This window comes from Triturus cristatus, chromosome 11 (assembly GCF_964204655.1).
Source record: "Triturus cristatus chromosome 11, aTriCri1.1, whole genome shotgun sequence".
Taxonomy (NCBI): Eukaryota; Metazoa; Chordata; class Amphibia; order Caudata; family Salamandridae; genus Triturus; species Triturus cristatus.
This window is the reverse complement of record NC_140594.1, coordinates 404,118,575-404,138,570: the sequence shown is the minus strand read 5'-3', so window position 1 is coordinate 404,138,570 and position 19,996 is coordinate 404,118,575. Positions and strand designations below refer to the sequence as shown.

At 42.0% G+C, this 19,996-nt stretch overlaps 1 protein-coding gene across 50 annotated transcripts in view; it reads left to right on the top strand.

Moving 5' to 3' along the window:
- CAMK2B (calcium/calmodulin dependent protein kinase II beta) overlaps positions 1-19,996 on the top strand; it is a 925,878-nt gene that overhangs the window by 836,545 nt on the left and 69,337 nt on the right. For 22 of the 50 annotated variants that reach the window (XM_085635953.1, XM_085635929.1, XM_085635927.1 and 19 more), the window contains one exon: positions 577-696. The exons of the other annotated variants lie outside the window; for them this stretch is intronic. In XM_085635953.1, coding sequence (XP_085492079.1) covers positions 577-696 — 120 coding nt within the window. The remainder of the gene's footprint in view (positions 1-576; positions 697-19,996) is intronic. 50 annotated transcript variants of the gene reach the window in all.

Below are 19,996 nucleotides of genomic sequence, written 5' to 3'. Positions count from 1 at the left end.
TTATTTTGAAGTCCGAGTCTGAAAATGTTCAACTGCCGATTGGGTCATATGGTTGCAGGTAGCAGATGTTCTTGTTCCAGAACCACTAGGATTCTGGGATCTGTAGCCCAGATCACGCCCAGGACTACAATTCCCAAAATGCCTTGGGGGAAGAACAAAACAATCCAGAACCGTTTTGGCCTGACCCGGTGCCTCACGGTTCCCCTGTCTCCCACCGTCCTCATTGACCATTTTTTGGTTGCTATGTACGTGTAGGGTGGCCCTATGGCTCCATGTCACCTGGACTCATATACAGTCCCTGCTTTACCTTTAGCAAGCCTCTGTATTTTGGTGCGTCTAGTCAAAATGGTTTCATTCTAAGCCAAAAGTAAAACTCCCAAAATACCTTGGTTTTTTAAATGGAATGCCAGGACTGGAAGTGTGGCATCCCACTGATGTGAAGCCATTTGGTCACACTACGTAAGTGTACGTATGCTTGTTCGTCCGTGTTTTTAGCTCTCATTTTTTTCATTCTGTTGTTGTTTTTTCTTTGTTCCTCTCTCCTCGTTCCCTTTTCTCTCCGTCTGCTTTCCTCAGCTGCCAGGTTCACTGACATATTTAACACAGTAAGAAGGGGCTCAGAAGTGGATGGGGCACAGTACGCCAACACCCAACACCGGCTCTCCCAACCGCACGTTAACTCTCCGTTTATCCAGCGTAAGTAGCAAGTCCACCGAGCCACGCTCCCTCGCCACCCAGGAGCACCCCATACTCTGGACGCATTGTTTGTTTGTTCTTCATACCTGTATGTCTGTCTGCTTGTTGACTTCACCATTCACCTAAGTCATAATCACAGTGGCATCTGCCTAGGACTGCACCAGAGCTCTAGGTCGCTTGGCAGACTATTTCTGCGAAGCTGTAGCAACTGGGGGGTGGCTGGTGTTCAGTGGTTCTACATCAGAGCTACAGGATAGGAGAAGGTGTAGTTTTTCCAGACATACTTCCAAGCTCATGGTCACTGGTCGAAGACGCTGGGGTTTTCCAGAGCCGTAACAGAGTTCCAGGTCATTGCAAGATACTAGAGATTTCCAGAGATTCCGCAGAGCTCCAGGCCTACAGAGCACAAAGAGGGTTTTGTCATGGGCAGCCGCAGATCTCCTAGAGATCACTATTCTGCATCTTAGAACTAAAATCCTTGTAGTCACCTTGGAGAACAGTTTACATATCCAGTTGAAATGGGTTTCTAAAGTCATCCTATGACACACCAGTCTTTTACTGTTGTCCTTGGCAACTGGGATCACATAGGAAAGCCACACAACTGGACATAACTTATAATGTGGACAGTTTGGGCTGAAATTCAATAAGGAACCCATTGGACCAGGGGAAGGAGACTATTCAAGGGCACAAAAATATTTGTGGTCATCAACACAAGAGTGGGAGGGATATACTGCAACTAGAAACTGAAGGTCAGCCACTGAAGTGGGACGGGAACTGCATCCAGTGACAACTGAAAATAATATTGGTTAAGAAGAGAGGCTACTTTATTCTACTCTATAAACCTATGATTATGACGCATGCACCTAATGTTAAAACCTAGGGGTTAATATATGACTAAAGTTTCACTAACTAGTTCACAATTCTATGGTGTGAGCAATTTCTTTGAGACTACCTCCTCCTCCTAGGAGTGGAGGATCCTCCAGGGCCAGAAGAGGCCAGAGACTAGAGCAGGTGTGTAAGTAAGCAGGTTTAAATCTTGTATGCACTCTGGGTTCACCTTGCTGCTCTTTTTTCCATAAGAAGGCAAATGCAGAACAGGATAAGTCAGTGAAAAGGGCTGGTTTACACATTTAAATCCAAGCTGAACTCAGCCCATCGTGATAGTATGCATCTGTCATTGAGGGTACTTACAGGTTCCTAAGCTTCCAGGTAGTCCGATTTCACCGAAGCATACATAGACCATCATGTACTATCTTTTGAAAGCATTCCTAGTCCCACTCTGCTAATTTGCCTGTAAAACCTGGGATTATGTGGATATTAATGGACTTTGGCGGTCCTAAAGAGAAAACACGACTGATGTATGAGAGCAACCATGAGGCTCATTGAAAAGTAGGGCAAGGTAATAAGAGAAGCATGGTCTGCCCAAACTAGCAAAGAGGTTATTAAGAGCTCATGCTTAAACCCAGTAAGCCCTAATTAAATGAAAAAATCACAAAAAGCAATCACATTATTTAATCATTTATGAAACACAGTTTGACTCAGACATACAGGTGTTCAAATTTCAGTGTCCATTATACAGAATGGCTTCCCCTTTAAAGTATTCACTTCTTCCAGGAAGCTGGATAGTCTTGCCTCCAGTTCAGAGAAATAAAATACATTTGAGCCAGTCAAAAAACCCTCAAATTTCACCCAACACTCCTCCTAATGGCCAGACCCAGGGTAAAATGACACTGTCCCACTCAGGTAGCCATTTATTTTGATAACAGACACTCTTAATATGGGGCTAGTGGATAACACTCATGTTTGGGTATAGTGAGAGTCGAAAAAGGCCCAGGTCGTGCTGCTTTCTTAAAAAGCGCAGGTGTGAGGTGGGATATGTTACCCTCCATCTACTCTCTGCTTTCGATGCACAGACAGACCTTCTCTATTGTCATTACTCACACGGTCAAAACCAAAAGTTATAAAGGTGAACCTCAGCGGCTCCACCATATCTCTTCCGCCACCCGGGTCACATACATGTACAAGGTATATGGCTGATTTCTAGGTTGCTGGCATAATTTTATTTAGATATTTAAAAAATCACAAAGGCTGCATTTCTATAGTCCAGTTGTAACTTCAACAATTGGTCTTACAACTGGTGCAAGACAAAGCTATTAAGTACAGAATCGTATATCTCAGAACGAAAAGAAGCTAAATAATGACTGAACTTTTAAAAATTATTTTTATGTAATATATTTCTTTCATTTAGTTATCTACGTAGGTCACTGGTTTCTCTTAGAAATTACCATCACCCTTTTTCTCTATTAATTGATCATGTCTCTTTTAATTCAGTATATTCATTAGCATTCACACATTTGTGTGCAGTATACATATATCACATCCTCTGAGTTGGGGTAAAAATTATGTTGAGATGTGTATCGGATTAAGTCAAGAGTTAAGTGTATGAAGGGTTAAACAGAGGGATCACAGACAAAAACAGGGGTCTATAGCAAAGTAAGTGTAAAAAATGATGAAAATGAATCCGTGTAACATAAATTGAATCAGCAGCAAAATGGAATAGGATAAGGATTTATGACAAATGTTTCAAACATGATTAAACTTGTTTATACAAGAAGCATATAGGCCTGTATGTACGAACGCATTTTCCCATAGACACAGTATGGGTAAAACCCTTTGATACATCAGACCCACTGTGTAGAAGTATAGAGGTATATTAAAAAATAAATAGGGACATGCGAAACCTACTCTTCTTCATGAGTAGTTTCTATCACAGGCTAGTTTTACAAATCTGCTACACAAGTTGGTAAATCGGGAAAATACATGTTTCTTCATACATGTATCAGTTTAATAAGTTTCCATCACAAGGGTGGTTTTACAGATTTACTATACTAGATGGTAAATCACAGGAAAATCCTTGTTCTTTCAAATTCTTCAAGGTCAATCAAATTTTACACCATACCCAAATAATGATGAACCTGACATGCGGTCTAAATATCAATCCGAGCTTCTTATAGTGCGGCAGGCAAAATGCTATTAGGAGGACATTCCATTATTATTATTATTTACCAGCGTATGGATCTTACTAAAACTGTGACCTATATAAATTTAGAAAGTTTACCGCATTTGAGTGCATAATAAGCACGTTTGAATTAACTATGGTATGCTCAAAATCCATAATTGAGAATATAAATGTATTCATACCATAATCAAAGCTATTTAAGAACTGTCAATTTTTATATATCTGAGATGTTAAATAGAATACACTGTGAGATCTTGCCTAAGTGAGATCTTGAGCTCATGTCTTTGATATTCTTGATTTTCTTAAGCGCGGAAGTTAAAGCGGATAGTGCTTCACTGGACTTGATAGATGATAACTGGAAGATTCATTGTGTTTAATAAAATGGAACTATTGATGAGTATATCTCATTAAAACACCTGGGTAATAGTGTGGGACTCCTGTTAGTGGCGTAACAAAATTAAAATTTCATAGTTGTCTTTAGGTTAAGCTTAAAAAAACGTACTTCATACTGTATATTTAACCAATAGTGATTCACTGTTTCTTACACACAACATAAATTCCTCTTGCTGAAAGCTAAATTTGTGGATATACTACAAGAAAAAGTGGCTGTGGGGTCAAGGACACTCTAAGATTAAATATTTGAGCTCAACCAATATATAAGGAAGATTCTTTTATAACAAGCTAAAATATGTGACTTAAAGTAAAATCTCACAAATTAAGGATGTGTAAGGGAACCTTATGAATGCATGAATGCAGCAGAGAAGTTTTACAAAATATTTACTGAGTTCTGTTACTCCCTATAAAACCAAAACATCCGATTTGAAGACTAGAAAATTATCTTGTCAGGTTAAACAAATAAAGGAGGATACAGTAACTCAGTTTACAAAGGATGACATTAAAGAGATAATATAGCGAATAATATGGCAGTGGGTTCCGATGGCATTTTTGGTGAATTTGCTAAACAATTTATTTACCAATTGTTACCTATGATTTAAGTGCTCATAATTGAAAGTGTCTAAGAATTTACTTTACTTGACCTAAGCCGAGGTGACCATCTATCCTAAAAGTTTAAACAAATGGAGGTGCACCAAACATAATGAAAAGAGTCCAAACGGTCACCGTTTTGATGTCTGACTGAGGAGACGTAGGAAACGTGACTATGTATCAAGGTGGTCCCTTTTTTTGAAAATCCTAACTAACCCTAATCTTCGGGACAAGTTGAATATGGGGATTAAGTGTATCTCTTTCTGACTATATATTAAAGGTGGTCCTATTCATGAACGACTATTACTCAATTTCAACTTCTATTGCTATGAACAAAAGAATGACCAGATAGGACTTTTATTATACATTATCTGGAGACAAATCTAAATGTTTTCAAAATACTGTACGAGATGTACAGATTTCTCTATTACTAATGAGCCCTGATGAAGTTCCAAGAACCTTTGTGTTTTGAGGAACGAAACGCGTCGGCTGTCATTGTGTAACAGTATTGAATTTGAAACAAAAGACAAAAAGAAAGAAAATAATTTGGACTCTTTTCATTATGTTTGGTGCACCTCCATTTGTTTAAATTATCGTATGAATCTGTGATCAGAGGCGCAAAAGGGTGACAAGTGCCAGAGCATTGTGCACAGCCAGGCTGATAGGGCAGCAGAGAAATAGTGAAGTGCAAATCAATCAGTCCGTCACCTTGCTTCTATTTGGCTTATTATCTATCCTAAAAATTACAGGGACAGAACTAGGTGATCCTCCAGTATTCCTGTTAAATGGTGATGGAAGTGGCTAAGCCAAGTTAGACTTGAGGGAAAGCCTGTGAATGTAGAAAGGCATGGGTCCCCACCTTTCTCCTACGTAACGATAGGGTTGACTACACCAATCAGGCTCCCTGCTTATTAGATTATGTAGTAACAGACTTAGCAGAACATGTTATTAAATGCTAAAATAGCATTTCAGAGTCAATTGAAAATATTGAAGGCAACGGTTATAAGGGAAAGCAGTCCCTTTAAGGTTTATCATATGGATCAAAAAATATATAACACACTATTAGCCATAGTATAATTTATATTAGCAGGGGAATGCAACATGGCTGTCCGCTTTTTAGGGTAATCATTGTGTTGTCTCTTGAGCTCTGCCTCTCTCATCTTAATAAAACAAAGCATATAACCAATAATTCTTGGTTGTAAAGCTGTCATCATATTTGCCATTGTGGACAATACTTCTGTCCCTATTGAGGTGTTTATTTCTCCTGAAAACATAACTGAAGATCAGTGATCAGCTCCTCCTGTAGCAGGTTTCCGGACACTGCCTATGTGCACTGTTTATGCCTGCTGCTGCCTTGTTTTCCAGTATTGATGATTACTGTACTGCCTGTTTGCCTCCAATCTGTTTCAGTATATGTGTAGCCTGTTAGCCTTTTTGGTTGTATATTGTAGTATCTGTGTAGCCTGTTAGCCTTTTAGTTTTATTTTGCCTCCAAGTTTATTTTGCAGTTTAGGACCAGCTCGCTCCTTTCCCGCCCGTTTGCGCTCCCGCTTCCCACCACCCAGGGCCTACTTAATGGATGCAGCAGCTCTACTCCATTAAACTAGATCCCCACCCCGATCAGCTCCACCATTAGCAGTTCTCCGGAACGCTGCCTTAGTGCATTGTTTTGCCTGGTGCTGCCCCATTTGCTGGTATTGATGATTTCTGTAATGCCTGTTAGCCTCCAAACTATTGACGTACCTGTGTGGCCTGTTAGCCTTTTTAGTTTTATTTTGCCTACAATTTTATTTTGCAGTTTAGGAGCCACTCGTTCAAGTCCTGGCCGCTCTTTCCCGCCTGTTCGCCATTCTGCTTCCTGTCATCCAGCACCCTGCCCCCTCCCAAGACCTACTTAATGGAGGCCGCAGCATAGCTGCACTGATAGCGTGCCAAAGGCAAGCCCATCTGCACTTGTCTGCACCAGGACTGCGCCCAGCGCCAGTAACCCTGGTTCCTCTACCCTGTACAACTACACCGCCGCAGACCTCCGAGCCCTGGATCCCAGGCGCATCGACAGCAACTGCTTCCGCACATTTCCATGAACCGCCAGAGTACCTTTCTCCTGCCAACAATTCTGCTTCTCCTGCAACACCGAAGCAGCCAACACCAAAGACACCTACATCCACCACACCGGCCAAGACCGCCATGGCACAACCCCAGTGCATTCTACTTAGTGCATGATTGCCAACCCTGCAGCCACCGAGAAAGACATCACCCCCTCCCAAGAACTGTGTGACACACTGGCGGACCTCTTCCACAGCAAGAGCTCAGTCATCTACAAAAACTGCAAACCCCAACCACCACTGCCGACAGTGTCAGCCTGCTTACACCCACAAACACCTCCAAATTCATTGGGATCCTCTCAACTCAAGCCACAGTCGCCATCATGAAATCCGAGCACCCACGTACCCATGTCCCCACCACATCTTCACTCTATGGAGCAAGACAATTGGCCACAAGCTCAAGAACGTCCTGAACACCTCCATCAACCTGGCCTCCTTTCCTAAAGACTGGAAACACACTGAAGTGAGGCACCTCCTGAAGAATCTACCCGCTGACTCAACAGACCCGAAGAAATACCGGCCCATCTCCCTGCTCCCCTTTCCAGAAAAGGTTCTGGAAAAGGCAATCAACCAGCAACTCACCAAACACCTGTAACACAACAACCTCCTGGACCCCTCTCAATCTAGATTCCCAGTCAACCACAGCACCGAGACGGCCCTGAACACAGCCACCGACGACATCGGGGCCCTCTTGGACCACAGCAAAATGGCAGCCCTTATCCTCCTGGACCTGTCAGCTGTCTTCAACACCATTTCCTAGCACATCGTAGAAGTTCTGCATGCCTTCTGAAGAGACTACAAACAATACAAAGCTCATCTGCAAGACTCATCCTCGACCTCCTCAGACGGGCCCACATCACACCCCACCTCAAGAAGCTGCACTGGCTCCCGATCCAGAAGAGATGCCAGTTCAAGATGTTGACCCACACATACAAAGCCCTGCACAACGAAGGACCAGTGTACTTCAACAAACGCATAACCTTTCACCAACCAGCCAACCAGACACCTATGATCCACCTCCCTCTACCTCTGAGACACCCCTGGATCCACTGAGGTACCAGCGGAGGATGCACCTTCTCACACCTGGTGGCCAAGGCTTGGAACGACCTTCCCCTGCACCTCGGGTCCGCCCCAGCAATTCAGGACAGTACTCAAGGCCTGGCTATTTAAATGAACAAATCACCACAAAGCAATCAGCGACTATAGCGACCTGAGACCCTCACGTGTGACATGCCGTGCTTTTTAAATCCTTCATTGATTGGCTTAGGCCTCTGGATACATTTTGTGTTTTTTTTTTTTTTATGTGTGTTTTATAAGCATTAGTCTACCTCTTGCTGCCAAAGCTTATATAATTGTCAAACCTTGATTCCATATACCAAGCATCATCCAATAACATTAAAAGATGCAGGACTTGCTCATGCCATTTGACTGCACAAGTCAGATTACAGTGTTGCTGCTGTCCATATATTAATATATGTGTATTTAGGCCTATTCCATTATATGTACCGTCAACTTATTTTAAGGACTTGTCGTCTATATTGAGGTTTTTTTAGAATTACAAAGAACGTAGGTACCCTTGTAATCTTGGACCAATCTTTTTAATAATGAGGAATCACTTACAGATTTGCTTCTTTATTACTGAGCAGTCCGAGGCAAAATGATAAAACAATTATGAACTGTGCTTGGCCGGGATGTCATTACCTAGACTTGGTTCTCATTAATCAGAGTCTGGTGGAACAGTTTCACGTTTGCACATGCACCTTCCCTCTTACATTACTCTCCACTTTCAGGCTTTGCTAATTCCCTAAGATCCCATGCATATGTCCCACCACAATTATGACTTAATTCTGGCATTCCCATTGTAATATGTATCATGTGCTCTGGTGGACTCCTTTCGTTTTTAGGGGTGTGAGACAAATTTCATATCCCTTAATGAAGATTCTTTAAATATTTACAAATACATGAATCCAATTAGGAAATTATTAATAGGAGGAAGCTGCTAAACTTTAAGCCTCTTAATAAAAGTGTAAGTCAACAAAATCACCCATTCTTGATTTCCTTGATTTGCTCACAACAGATTTAACAGTTGTATGCGAAATAGTTTGTGACATTTGACACAGTTGTCTCTGGACAACGTATGATGGCCATCAGAACCTTCAGAACAATGTTGTAAGACACTGTGGTGCATAATACACACTTTCTCATGGATAATTTTAATGTAGATTCCTCACCTTGTGAATATCCCCTGGTGCAAAATTGGATCCGGAAATTTTTAAAGTAGTGCGCCGGTGGATGGTGCCATGCGACTGCATCAAAGTCCTTCTGCTGTGGAAGTGATGATGGTTCATCAACACCGGCACAGACGCTGCTGGCGCTGAAGAAGGATTTGTGGTTTATTGATCTGTTTGACTCTGTGCTGGCGTTCCCTCGAGCTCGACTGAGGCTACACCCAGAACTTGACATACCACATGTTATTGTAAACCCATCAGACTCAGACATTATTCCATTACCCTGTGGGCATGCACATACATTTCACCTACTATTTTGGCTCGGATTCTCACTAGAGCCAGCCTTATGGAGAGGACACTGGAGGAGATGAGGAAGGCTTTGCCCTCCTTATCATGCCGATGATTGTTATGTGAATGTGCAAGAGCCCCCTCTCCCCCTATAACCAACAAGATGCCCACTGCCATAGACCTACTCCAGGCGAGGCTAATTTGTTGACCAAGCATCCAATGCCCGGGAGCTTGATTGTTCATGCATTCTTCAGCAAAGTGAACCCAAATGCTTTTCTGACCTCTTCCAGCAATAGGGACTCGAAGTGGATTCCTTTGGCAGTTGCATGTTCTCTTGGGCTAGTCTTGCCTTGAGATCTGTTAATGCATTTTGTCTCTTTGGGCGTTATACCCATATGCTCTTGGATGTGATGAGTTAGATTCTGCCTGCAGTCTCATAAGAACTGCAACCTTCACTGGCCCAGACTAGTCAAGATGCAGCCAAATGTATTTTGATTGGGCCTGGATTCCACCGACTGTCTGAGCAGAGCTCTGGGAACTTGTGTGGCTTATGTCTACTTGCGTTCAAGTGTTCTTGATGGACATGCCATTTGACGGCCTGTTTGGTGAGATAGTGGACTTTGCCCTGGAACAATTTATGGATAGCCAAGCAACAGCACACTCTCTGGGCCTTTCAGCCCTAGTCCTGTAACCCACAGCAATTTTGTCCTTTTTGGGATCGGCTGGAGGCCTGGCGTATAAACAGCCAGCCCCACTGCCCACACCACAGGCTTCCCAGCCCCTTTGTGGTCAAGGCTGTAGTTCTGGCAGACTGCCTCCGGGCCTTTAGGGACAGCTTTGTGCCCTATCCTCTTCCCCAGCGACTGTCTCAAAACGTCTGTAGTGTTCCCTTTGAGACACCCAGTCACCTAGTCAGGGGCTGGATCAGCCACTATCTGTAGGGGTGGCAAAACCTCACATCAGAGAAACGGGTCCTGCAGATTGTCGAACAAGGCTGTGGACTTTCCAATCCACTGTACCAGTCACCTATAGTGGAGCGCCTAATTGTGGGCCCAGCTCCAACGTAACCTGTTGGACTCCAAACAGGTGTCAGAGGAGACGTCAAAAGGTCTGCAGTGGTGTGTCTTGACCTCAGTTGGAGCAGTGTCAATTCTCTCTCCCTGCCCACTTGAAGTTGACTGTGGTGAAAGATAAGTCGCTACTGGGTTGGGGAGGGAATCGGGGAGATGAGGACTTTAGCGGAGACCTGTTTGTACATCAACCTACTGGACCTGTGGGTGATTCGATTGATGTTTAAAGTTTTCCCACCGTCAAGGGACTGCTGTTGTAGGTTCTTGTGGACATCATCTCAGCCATGTGATTCTGCAACAGGCCGGGCAGAGTGGAGTCCTAGTTACTGTGCCGATCATGATGGCTCTCTAGATGGTGCCGCTGGTATTAAATATGATACAGGTTGGCAGTGGGCGCCAGTGAAGTTTTATCAGGGTGGGCATTGTGTTGTCATTTCTCCTAGGTACTTCTTGAGGCATGCTGCTGTGTGTAAGATGTCTTTAAGAATGGACAGAATGGAGTCTTGAATGCCATGGAGTAAGGCAGTGCCACAGTTCATATGCAAGAGTATGAGTGCTTGAATGGCAGCCAAAGCTGTTTTCTGGGAGAAAATATTTCACCTTTTAGGAGAGATTGCTGGTAGCAGGCCATCTTGGTGTTGAACATCCAGGTCTGCAGGAACTGTTTGACATTACTCCACATTGCATTTCACACAGCTACTACAGAAAGCATTTTCCATGACGAATACTTGGTGCACTTGCATCCATATGCTCCTTTGGCCCTACACATGGCATGTCCCAAACCAGTGCTTAATTTGTAAAATGAGTGTAGATGCCCAAAGCTCTGCACAGAAGTCCGCAGCCAGTGCAATTAAACGCTGGCGCACCGAATACCAATGCTGCGCAGTCTTGAATTCACCCAGGTCTCTTTAATCCACTGCATCTCACTTTTGCAGGTTTCTGCTTTCTCCCTTTGTGGCTGATTTTCCATCTTTCTGTTTCTCTTTCTTTACCCTTTGTATGGTTTCTCTCTTTTGCTCTGGAGAAATGTTTGAAGAGGAAAAATAAGTGTTGGTCCCCCAAAAATGAGTGCTCGTGGGCCCCACTGGATCAAATTAAACAATATAAACACAAGGAGATGATGGACGGAGCGCTGAAACTTTTCAGACATTCACCCCCGTTCTTTAGCTCACTTCTCCACCCCAGTTTAGACCCAGCCATCTGCAAATCAGTCTTGACCCTGTTCCTCCTGGGCACAGTCCAGTCCGAACTGCCAAGCCAGGTCTTTCCTGGACCAGAAACAAGCTTCCTGGGACCGGTTTTGGGGTAACACTCCTCATCAGCCGGGCTATCTTGAATCCAGAGGCAAAGTGAGCAAGGGACCCACGTCTGGGCATACCCTGCCAACTTACTGCGAACAAAGCAAACACAAGGAGATGATGGACGGAGCGCTGAAACTTTTCAAACACTCACTCCCAGTCATAGATCTGGGTTGAATCTATCATTCGTTGGCTCACTTCGACGTGGGTCCCTTGCTCACTTTGCAACTGGATTCAAGCTAACCTGGCTGATGAGGGGTGTTAGCCCGAAACTGGCCCCAGGATGCTAGTTTCCAGTCCAGGGAAGTTCTGGTTTGGCAGTTCGGGCTGGAGTGTTCCTATGAGGAACAGGGTCAAGACTGATATGCATATGGCTGGGTCTGAACTGGGGTGGAGAAGTGAGCGATGATGGATTCAACCCAGATCTGTGACTGGGGGTGAGTGTCTGAAATGTTTCAGCGCTCCGTCCATTATCTCCTTGTGTCAAATTAGACACTGTCCAAAAAACTTGTAAATGGACAGCATGGGCCATATTACAGAAATAATGCTGAAAGACAAACACAGTTCAATGGCAAAACTGATAAACTCCAGGTTTTTTTTTTTCAGCGTAACTTTGTATTTCAGATGGAACCTCATGACTCCTTCTGTTATAGTGAATATGCAGTCACTCTACAAATGCCAGCATTTTCGTGGGTGGGTGCGTCTTTATTGCTGGCCCCCTTCAAATAATGACATTCTCGTTTGCCTGTGTGCATTTACCTTTAGGCATTTCCTGCGAGGGCAAACACCCTCTAAGGAACGATCAGAGTTTCTTCCGTTTTGGTCAGGCCCTGAGAGTGGACCGAGTCTGAGAGAGGTGGCAAGAAAGGCCCCAAAGACCACTAGGAGAAAGTAGAGTTCACTTATGCACTGAACTTGGGGCCTAGCCCCTTCCTAATCCAGCAAAATACATGACACCTGGTCCCCTGACTATAAAAGTGTGATACTACACCTTTGCCATTTCCTTATGATACTGCAGTGCTAGGAGAGAGCATTTTAAGCTGGTGGGACGAATGTTCTCTCTTGCGCAGACTTTACATTTTTACAAGCGAGTTTGTTTTCTGAAAGTTAATTCAATCCTTAAGTACTAAATCCTGTGCCACTATACAGTATTAAATACATGATCAAGCAAAGCATGCTATGTAATTTTAAGTGTCCATACATTGTGTAGCGCTGCATTTCCAATTGAATTGGTATGTATATTTTTAAATAGGGGACAGCTAAGATTCAAATTTTTAACCACGCACACTTCGCAAGCATAGCATCTTTTGCTTTGCTTTTCAATAAATTCCCCAAAAATCTGAAAAAAGTATGTCTTGCGGAAAAAACTGTTTTAGCAGGAGAACTCTTATTACAACTGTAGGTTTTTGGAGAACGTTGTTGCACATAAACCTAATTTTGCAAGAATTGTTGCTGCAAGCCGCAAGGTTTGTAAACTTTGCATTACATTTTGAACACAATTTAAGTTTCATACACTGCTACTATTAGGGTCATTTGGCGCTCAGGTAAAGATATGAAATAGACTACACATTGACTTGGTCTGAAACTGACTTGAACCAATTCCTGAGTATGAGTTATGTATTCAGGTGCTTTTTTCTCCCCATTTGCTGGTCAATTACCAGCCCTCAGTGCCAACATAGGGACTAAACTTGCTGGACCTTGAATTAAGGGGTCCAATACAGCATTTGACTCCCAGTTTCGGTCCTGTTTCCACATACATTTTCCTCCTGCTGTGAACAGCAGGAAGGTACACTTGCTACTCGCGCAAGGTTTACTTCCTTTTCAGAGCATATCAAAGTCCTTCATTGTATTCCTGAACTTTTCATTACTTTTTTTTAAGTTTATATAAAATTAGGTAACCAATACATGAACAAACGTTAAAAGACAATTCATCAGCAGTTAAAACAACTACCATTATACTTTAAAAAAAAGATACAAATTCCAAACATTTTGTTTATATAGAATTATAGATAAGTAGCAGTGAGTATCGGGGAAGTTTTTCACTGGGGGGGTTTTGAGTGATATCAAATAGACAACAGAAACGAAGATCTGGTTCTCTATGGTGCTACTCAGAACTATGAGATGAAAGACATCCCAGTTAGTTGTTTCCATCTAAAATTTTATGTATGGCCTCCAGCCACCCATCCCACAACCTTTGGTGTCGCCTCAACCCTTCCTCTTCCATCCCTTAACTATGTCCTCTACGTTCCATCAGGGCATAGCGCTAATGCTATGCTGACAGACTCTTAGAAAACCCTGTCACAGTAGGCTGGAATTCCTCTATGATGTAGCAACAGTGGGCCAGAGAGTCATTATTTTTTACAAAGAGCTACAAGTACTTACTATGTAGAAATTTCGCTGGGAAAGATCAATTATTAGCTGATCAATAGTTTCCAGAACCAGGCGGATCTATAGACGGGTTTTCAATGGAGGGGCTACTTCTGAATTTACATTTAAAGGACCTTCGCTGTGATTCAAAGCATGCATTTATAGTATGTCGGACTTCACCGTCATTTACCAGCTGGGTGGCCAATTGCTCGTAGATATGGGAAAGGACTAAGGGCCTGATTTAGAATTTGGCAGATGGTTTGCATCGTCACAAACACGATGGACATCCCATCTGCTATAATACAAGTCCCAAAGGATATAATACAGTCGTAATAAAGCAGACATGATATCCGTAACATTTGTAAGGGAGTATCACACCTGCAAACTCTTAAGTCGGGATCTAGAGGTCAGAATATACTGACACAAATAGTGGGGTCAATTTGAAACTAGTCTTTTTGCAACCAGTGTTGGATTTTGCAAACTGACCTATCCACTCATAAGCTGTTTACCAAAATTCCGAATTGAAGTCAGTTGCAGTCAAACCTGCATTATTAAAATTCATAATGTTGATAGCAAATTATGACTCACTCCAATTGGAGATAATGACATAGATGTGGACCCGCAGGGTTTAGCAGACGACCACATCTGTGATTGCTTTTTAAAAAAGATATATTTTGGCAGCAGCCCGATTTCCTTAAAGTAAACAGGATGCTTTTTAAAAAGATTTTATAAAAAAGCTCATGTCAGAGTTGCCAGTGATCCCTTTGATTAAAGGCAATCACATGGATGATGACCTGCAGGGGTTAGCAGACGACCATGTCTATGATTGCTTTTTAATAGAGATTTATTTTTAAGCAGACTGACTTCTCTAAAGGAAAACAGCTGCTTTTACAAAATATATATTTTATAAAAAGCTTTTGTGGGAGTTGGCAGTGGTCTCCGAGACCAGTCCCTAGACCACAGTCCACAAAGGGGAAGCTGCCCCTTCACTTTTGCGAATAAGTTGTCATCCGAATTTGGTACATTTTCAATGATGACCAGAATGCCTGTCACAAACCATTGATACATCTGGTACTGTTTCACGATTTGGAATTGATGCCCACAACATGCCCCTTCCAAATACCGAATTGGTAGCCAGTCACAATCCCATTTTAGGAGTGGTCAACCTTTACAAATTCCTAAAATGGGTGTGGTACACGGCCAAAACATTTCACACATCTGGCCCTATATCTTTGCAGGAAAGGATATTGACATTTTTTTAGAGTGCTTGAGCTGGTACAGAGGTCAAAGAATGCAATTGTGTGAGGCTGGGAGTATTCCTTTGGGATTTTAGGGAAAAGTTAGATAGTTGCACTTAAATGGAACAATAATATTGTTGAGTGCAGATAGGTTGTAGAAATCAGTGATTACCTTAAATATCTTATTTTAAACATTTACACCCCATCAAATTATTTGTCAATATTGATCGTTTTTTACAAGCTGAATTATTTAATGATGGGTGAGCATTAAAGATAACTTACGTCAAGAGTGTTGGTAGATTAACCTGCTCTCCATTTTCGTTCCAAAGCACATTTATGAAATTTAGTCATTGTGAGTTCTCAGTAAATCCAAGATGCTTTCTTTATCCCAGATACCTGCTTTTGTTTTCTATAAATAATTTGGTAGATGCTGAGCAACAGTGGCAAGAGTATGGAGTCTTGAAAAACGCAGTACAAGATCTCTCTTCTACTTTATATGGAGAATAGGCTATCATCTGCATTCAGTGTTTGAAAAACGAGGACAGCAATACCAAAGCTTTGCTTATTGTTCTATTGACAAGTAATCTGGACTCTGAGAAAATGGTCAAGGGTGTCAAATGTTGCAGACATATCTACTTAACACTAGCATGCCAGATCCACCTGTAAAAAGGGAGCAGAGAGCTGGGCGATTATTGCTCAGTATTTCTGGATCAAGAACAGCCTTCTTCAGGAGAGGCTTGGCTATAAACTTTTTTCCATTTCAAAGGAGCTAGACTGTTTTCTAATGAGCCTCAAAAATGTGCAAAAATGCATTAGGGCGGACTAACATAAGGTTTGTTATCCAGCTAGCCGGACACAGATGATCGGGCGAACCAGAAGCACTTGTGTTGTTGATCTGTGATTGACTGGAATTGGGTGAATGATTTGGCTGTCTCACTATTACAGGGCAGTTTATTACACAGTTGGGCTTTTATATGTTTTCTCTTCCAAATTCTGCCCCAATTTGAGGAATTTTTATTTCCAAACAAATAAGCTAATATCTCGCAAAACTTGAGGGACTGCTTCCTAGTATAAAAACAACTTTAAGGTGACTGGAATTAAAAAAAAAAAAAAAGTTATTTAGAGATATTAGGGGCTTTTATTATCCACTCAAAATAATATATCCTCTTAAACACTAATTTCTTAAAACTTCAGCCCACTGGTGTAATCCGTCTTAGCGATATGGGCGTAATTTCTCCACCATCTACTTTCAAGTTGCCTTAACTTTAATATATTCCACATAGGTATTCTGTATACAAAGGTTGATTGGATTTATTTTTTCCAGAAAATGAATGTTTATTTCAGGAATTTAATTTGAGGGCATTTAAGTTATACAGCATTTCATCTGGGGCAGCGTCTGAACACATATTATTGCAATTGAGCTTACGCACAAATAATTTCAAACAGTTCACCAACTTAATGGGAGGTGGTCTTTTATCACATCTTTATTAATTGAGTAATACATTTGAAGATGTCTTGCTAAGTTAGTTGAGAGGTTAATGATAAAGTCTAGATTGTAGGTTTTCAGTCCATTTTTAAATTGTAAGGACGGATCAGCAGGAATAAACCAGAAATTTAGGTCCGATAAAAAGGTGACATTGTTTGTGGACAGGGATTTTTGTCTAGTATCTGCTAATAGATTGTTTAAACAGCTGGCAGAGTTTGTGGGACAATATACAATAGAAGTTGTCTCATTTAGTTTTGCAGAAGACCAACATAGCATTTATATCTTTTTCTGTTTCAAAAGTCCATACCCGAATATTAATACATAATGGAGCTAAATGTGCCCTCACCCTTCCCTGGCTTACGTGTCCACATTGTTTAAAAACTTGAATAATTCTGCATAATGCTATTCATTAAGAACCGCATTATTATCTTTAAACCTGGTTTCAGTTAAAAATCAAATGTCTAATTGATATTATTTTATTCATAAAACGCAGCCATCATCCCCATAGGGTCATCCCGGCACTAGATCAAACACCCAGTGGCTCTGCAAATTTAATGCCACTAGGGAGTGTAAAGCCAGGTTTTCAAGGACTTACAAAATGCAAGGAGATACTCCCTGAGGCGAATTTCCAAAGGTAGGTAATACCAATGTTGTGCTGCTATATGACCAAAGAAGCGGCCACCCGTTCTGGGTTTCCTGAGTTGTGTACTGTGGATCAAGGCTTGATGAAAAGAACGCAACGCTCCATTAAATCACAAATGTGGTGGCGATGTGCTGCGTCAGATCCAACATTACACAAGATAGCCTTTAATTTTAAGTTATGTGTATTGCGATCTTTGTGAGTATGCAAATGGCCTTCAGAAACTGCACAAGGCCCATTTATAAACAATGTAGATAAATAACTCCTGTTCCATTCTGATAACCCTCCATTCAATGATGTATAAGGGGAGCCATCTTAGACACTCAGGTCAGAACCACAGCAGCAGTACTGGGGAACTCTGCTTGCTACTAAGTTTTCAGTGACAAAAATTAGATGTAGAGTGGGGCCTTCAATCTGTGAATAGCACTAGTAGCTAGATAAAATGTACATAAAGATATTGCATTGAATCAGCTACACTGCAATATAACCTCACTCTGTACTATATATAGTCCTGCATTTTTGCCATATGTTGCCTTCTTGAATGGGGCCCTCCAAAAGTCCACCATCATCCTGTGTTTTTCTCAAATCTTTTTCTTCTGTTCTTGGGGGAAACTTGATGCTCCTTTGCACACTCCCAGTGTTTTCCTCTCCTTCTATAGCTGATTTACTGGCACACTTGTTCCAGTTCTGGGCTTTCTCCTCCTGGTTACAAAACATTTGGGCTGCTCCAAATTTCTCTCACTCTCCTTTATCTGTTTTGCACAGAGCAACAAATGCCTTTGTTTACAGCACGAGTGAGCGAACACAGGACCCATAAAGCTCATCCTCAGAGCATGACCATTTCGGCCTCCATACGAGTCCCCAAACGGGCAATTGTGATTAGATTTACTCTTTGAGGGTCTCTATTACAGCACTTATTCAGAAGCTCTGACTCACCTCGACCAACATACTGGTTTTCATCCACTCCAGGGAACTGCTTCTTTCCCCAAGTAGGTCTTCATCTGCCACCGTTTTATGCCACAAAATGACTTTGTTCAAGTGCTCAGAAGTCTGACTTTTCTCAAGATACTGGCATGAATGAGATCTTCCACTTCACCCAGATCTTTTACCTGTTTGGTAAAGACAAACAAGCTGCCTAACCTTTCTATAGACATTTTGCAATAGTTGCATCAAACTAAACTGAACTCAGGCGCACTGGGAATGGGTCAGACAAGAGATAGGACCCCATGTAGAACAAGGACATTTATCCAACACTGGTTCCTCAGAGTGGTCTGATGGTTTGAATATCCATAGCTGTTTAATACCGAATTCTGAATACTTAAAAGTAAACTCATCTTAGTTTCCTGACTTTTGTGAAGGGCAAGAAACTCATTATGTTTCTCACCACATTTGCATACATATTCTTCTCTTGTTGCACACAAATTTCTTAATTGAAACTGATGTTGGTACATCCAGAAAGGACTTTATAAGTAGAACACAGTAATCAAAGCTATGTGGCTTGCATTCCATCAAGAGGATTCTTTGTCCAGATTGTCGACAAATTTCTGAGTGAGAAAAACATTGAGATTACGTCAGTTTCACATTTCTGGTATGCCAGTCAATCGAAAATTGGATCTGCGCTTGCGATTGTTGTGGTCATTCTCTTGTAGCTGTGGCTATTTAGCATCGTAGGCTGTATTTCCACCCTCAGAGCATGGTTGTGACTATGATCAAGTACAATAAGTAGCCTTACACACACTTTTAAATGCAGTTGTCAGGTTTACTTTTTACAGTCGAAACATATGAGTTGGGACATGTAAATACATTTACCTGCCCACCACGTGACGCTGAAAAAATTATTTTCTTTTTCATCTGAGCATGTTACATGTGTACCGCTTATTAGTCTTGAACGCACACATTTTCAGGACTTTAGAAAGGCTATTACTTTTCTTTATTCAACTTCCACCAGAATTTCACTGTAATGCCACGCTTCAGTTGTTCCGTTATCATGACTAGTAATTATGGTAGTACCGTGAGTTCACCCTGAAATATGGATTTAGTGATAGTAATGCCACATCACTTCAAATCACTGGCGTGATGTTAACTGTACAGTATTTGCTGAACTCACATTTAATGTGACTTGGGGACATTTCCAACTAGCTTCAAAAGAGTGTGTCAAGTCTGGCTTTGTCGATGACTGGCACTCTCAAGGGGTGTGGCTTGTTTTTATTCTATGCCGTCTTGAATAGACCAGACAGTGTCTGTATGTCTGTGCAGCAGGAGCAGTGTATATGTTCCATAATTGAGCTGAATAAGATGTAGTGCAGGAAATGAGGATGTTGCCGTGGGCCATACTGGCCGTAGCAGGCATTGGGCATTTCCCCGGGAGGCTAGAAGGGTAGTGGCCGGCTTTGTTGCGATGGGGACCGGTTTTGTTACTGGGGTCCTATTTTGCAGTAGTGCTGCAATATCGCCCACTAGTAACAAAAACAGCAGTGTTGGATGCGGGTTTAGTTAAGCAGCAGTGCTTCACACTTGAACCCCCCCCCCTCCCAACGGGGCCAGTGTGATAAAATTGCCAGGGCTGATTTGTGTTCT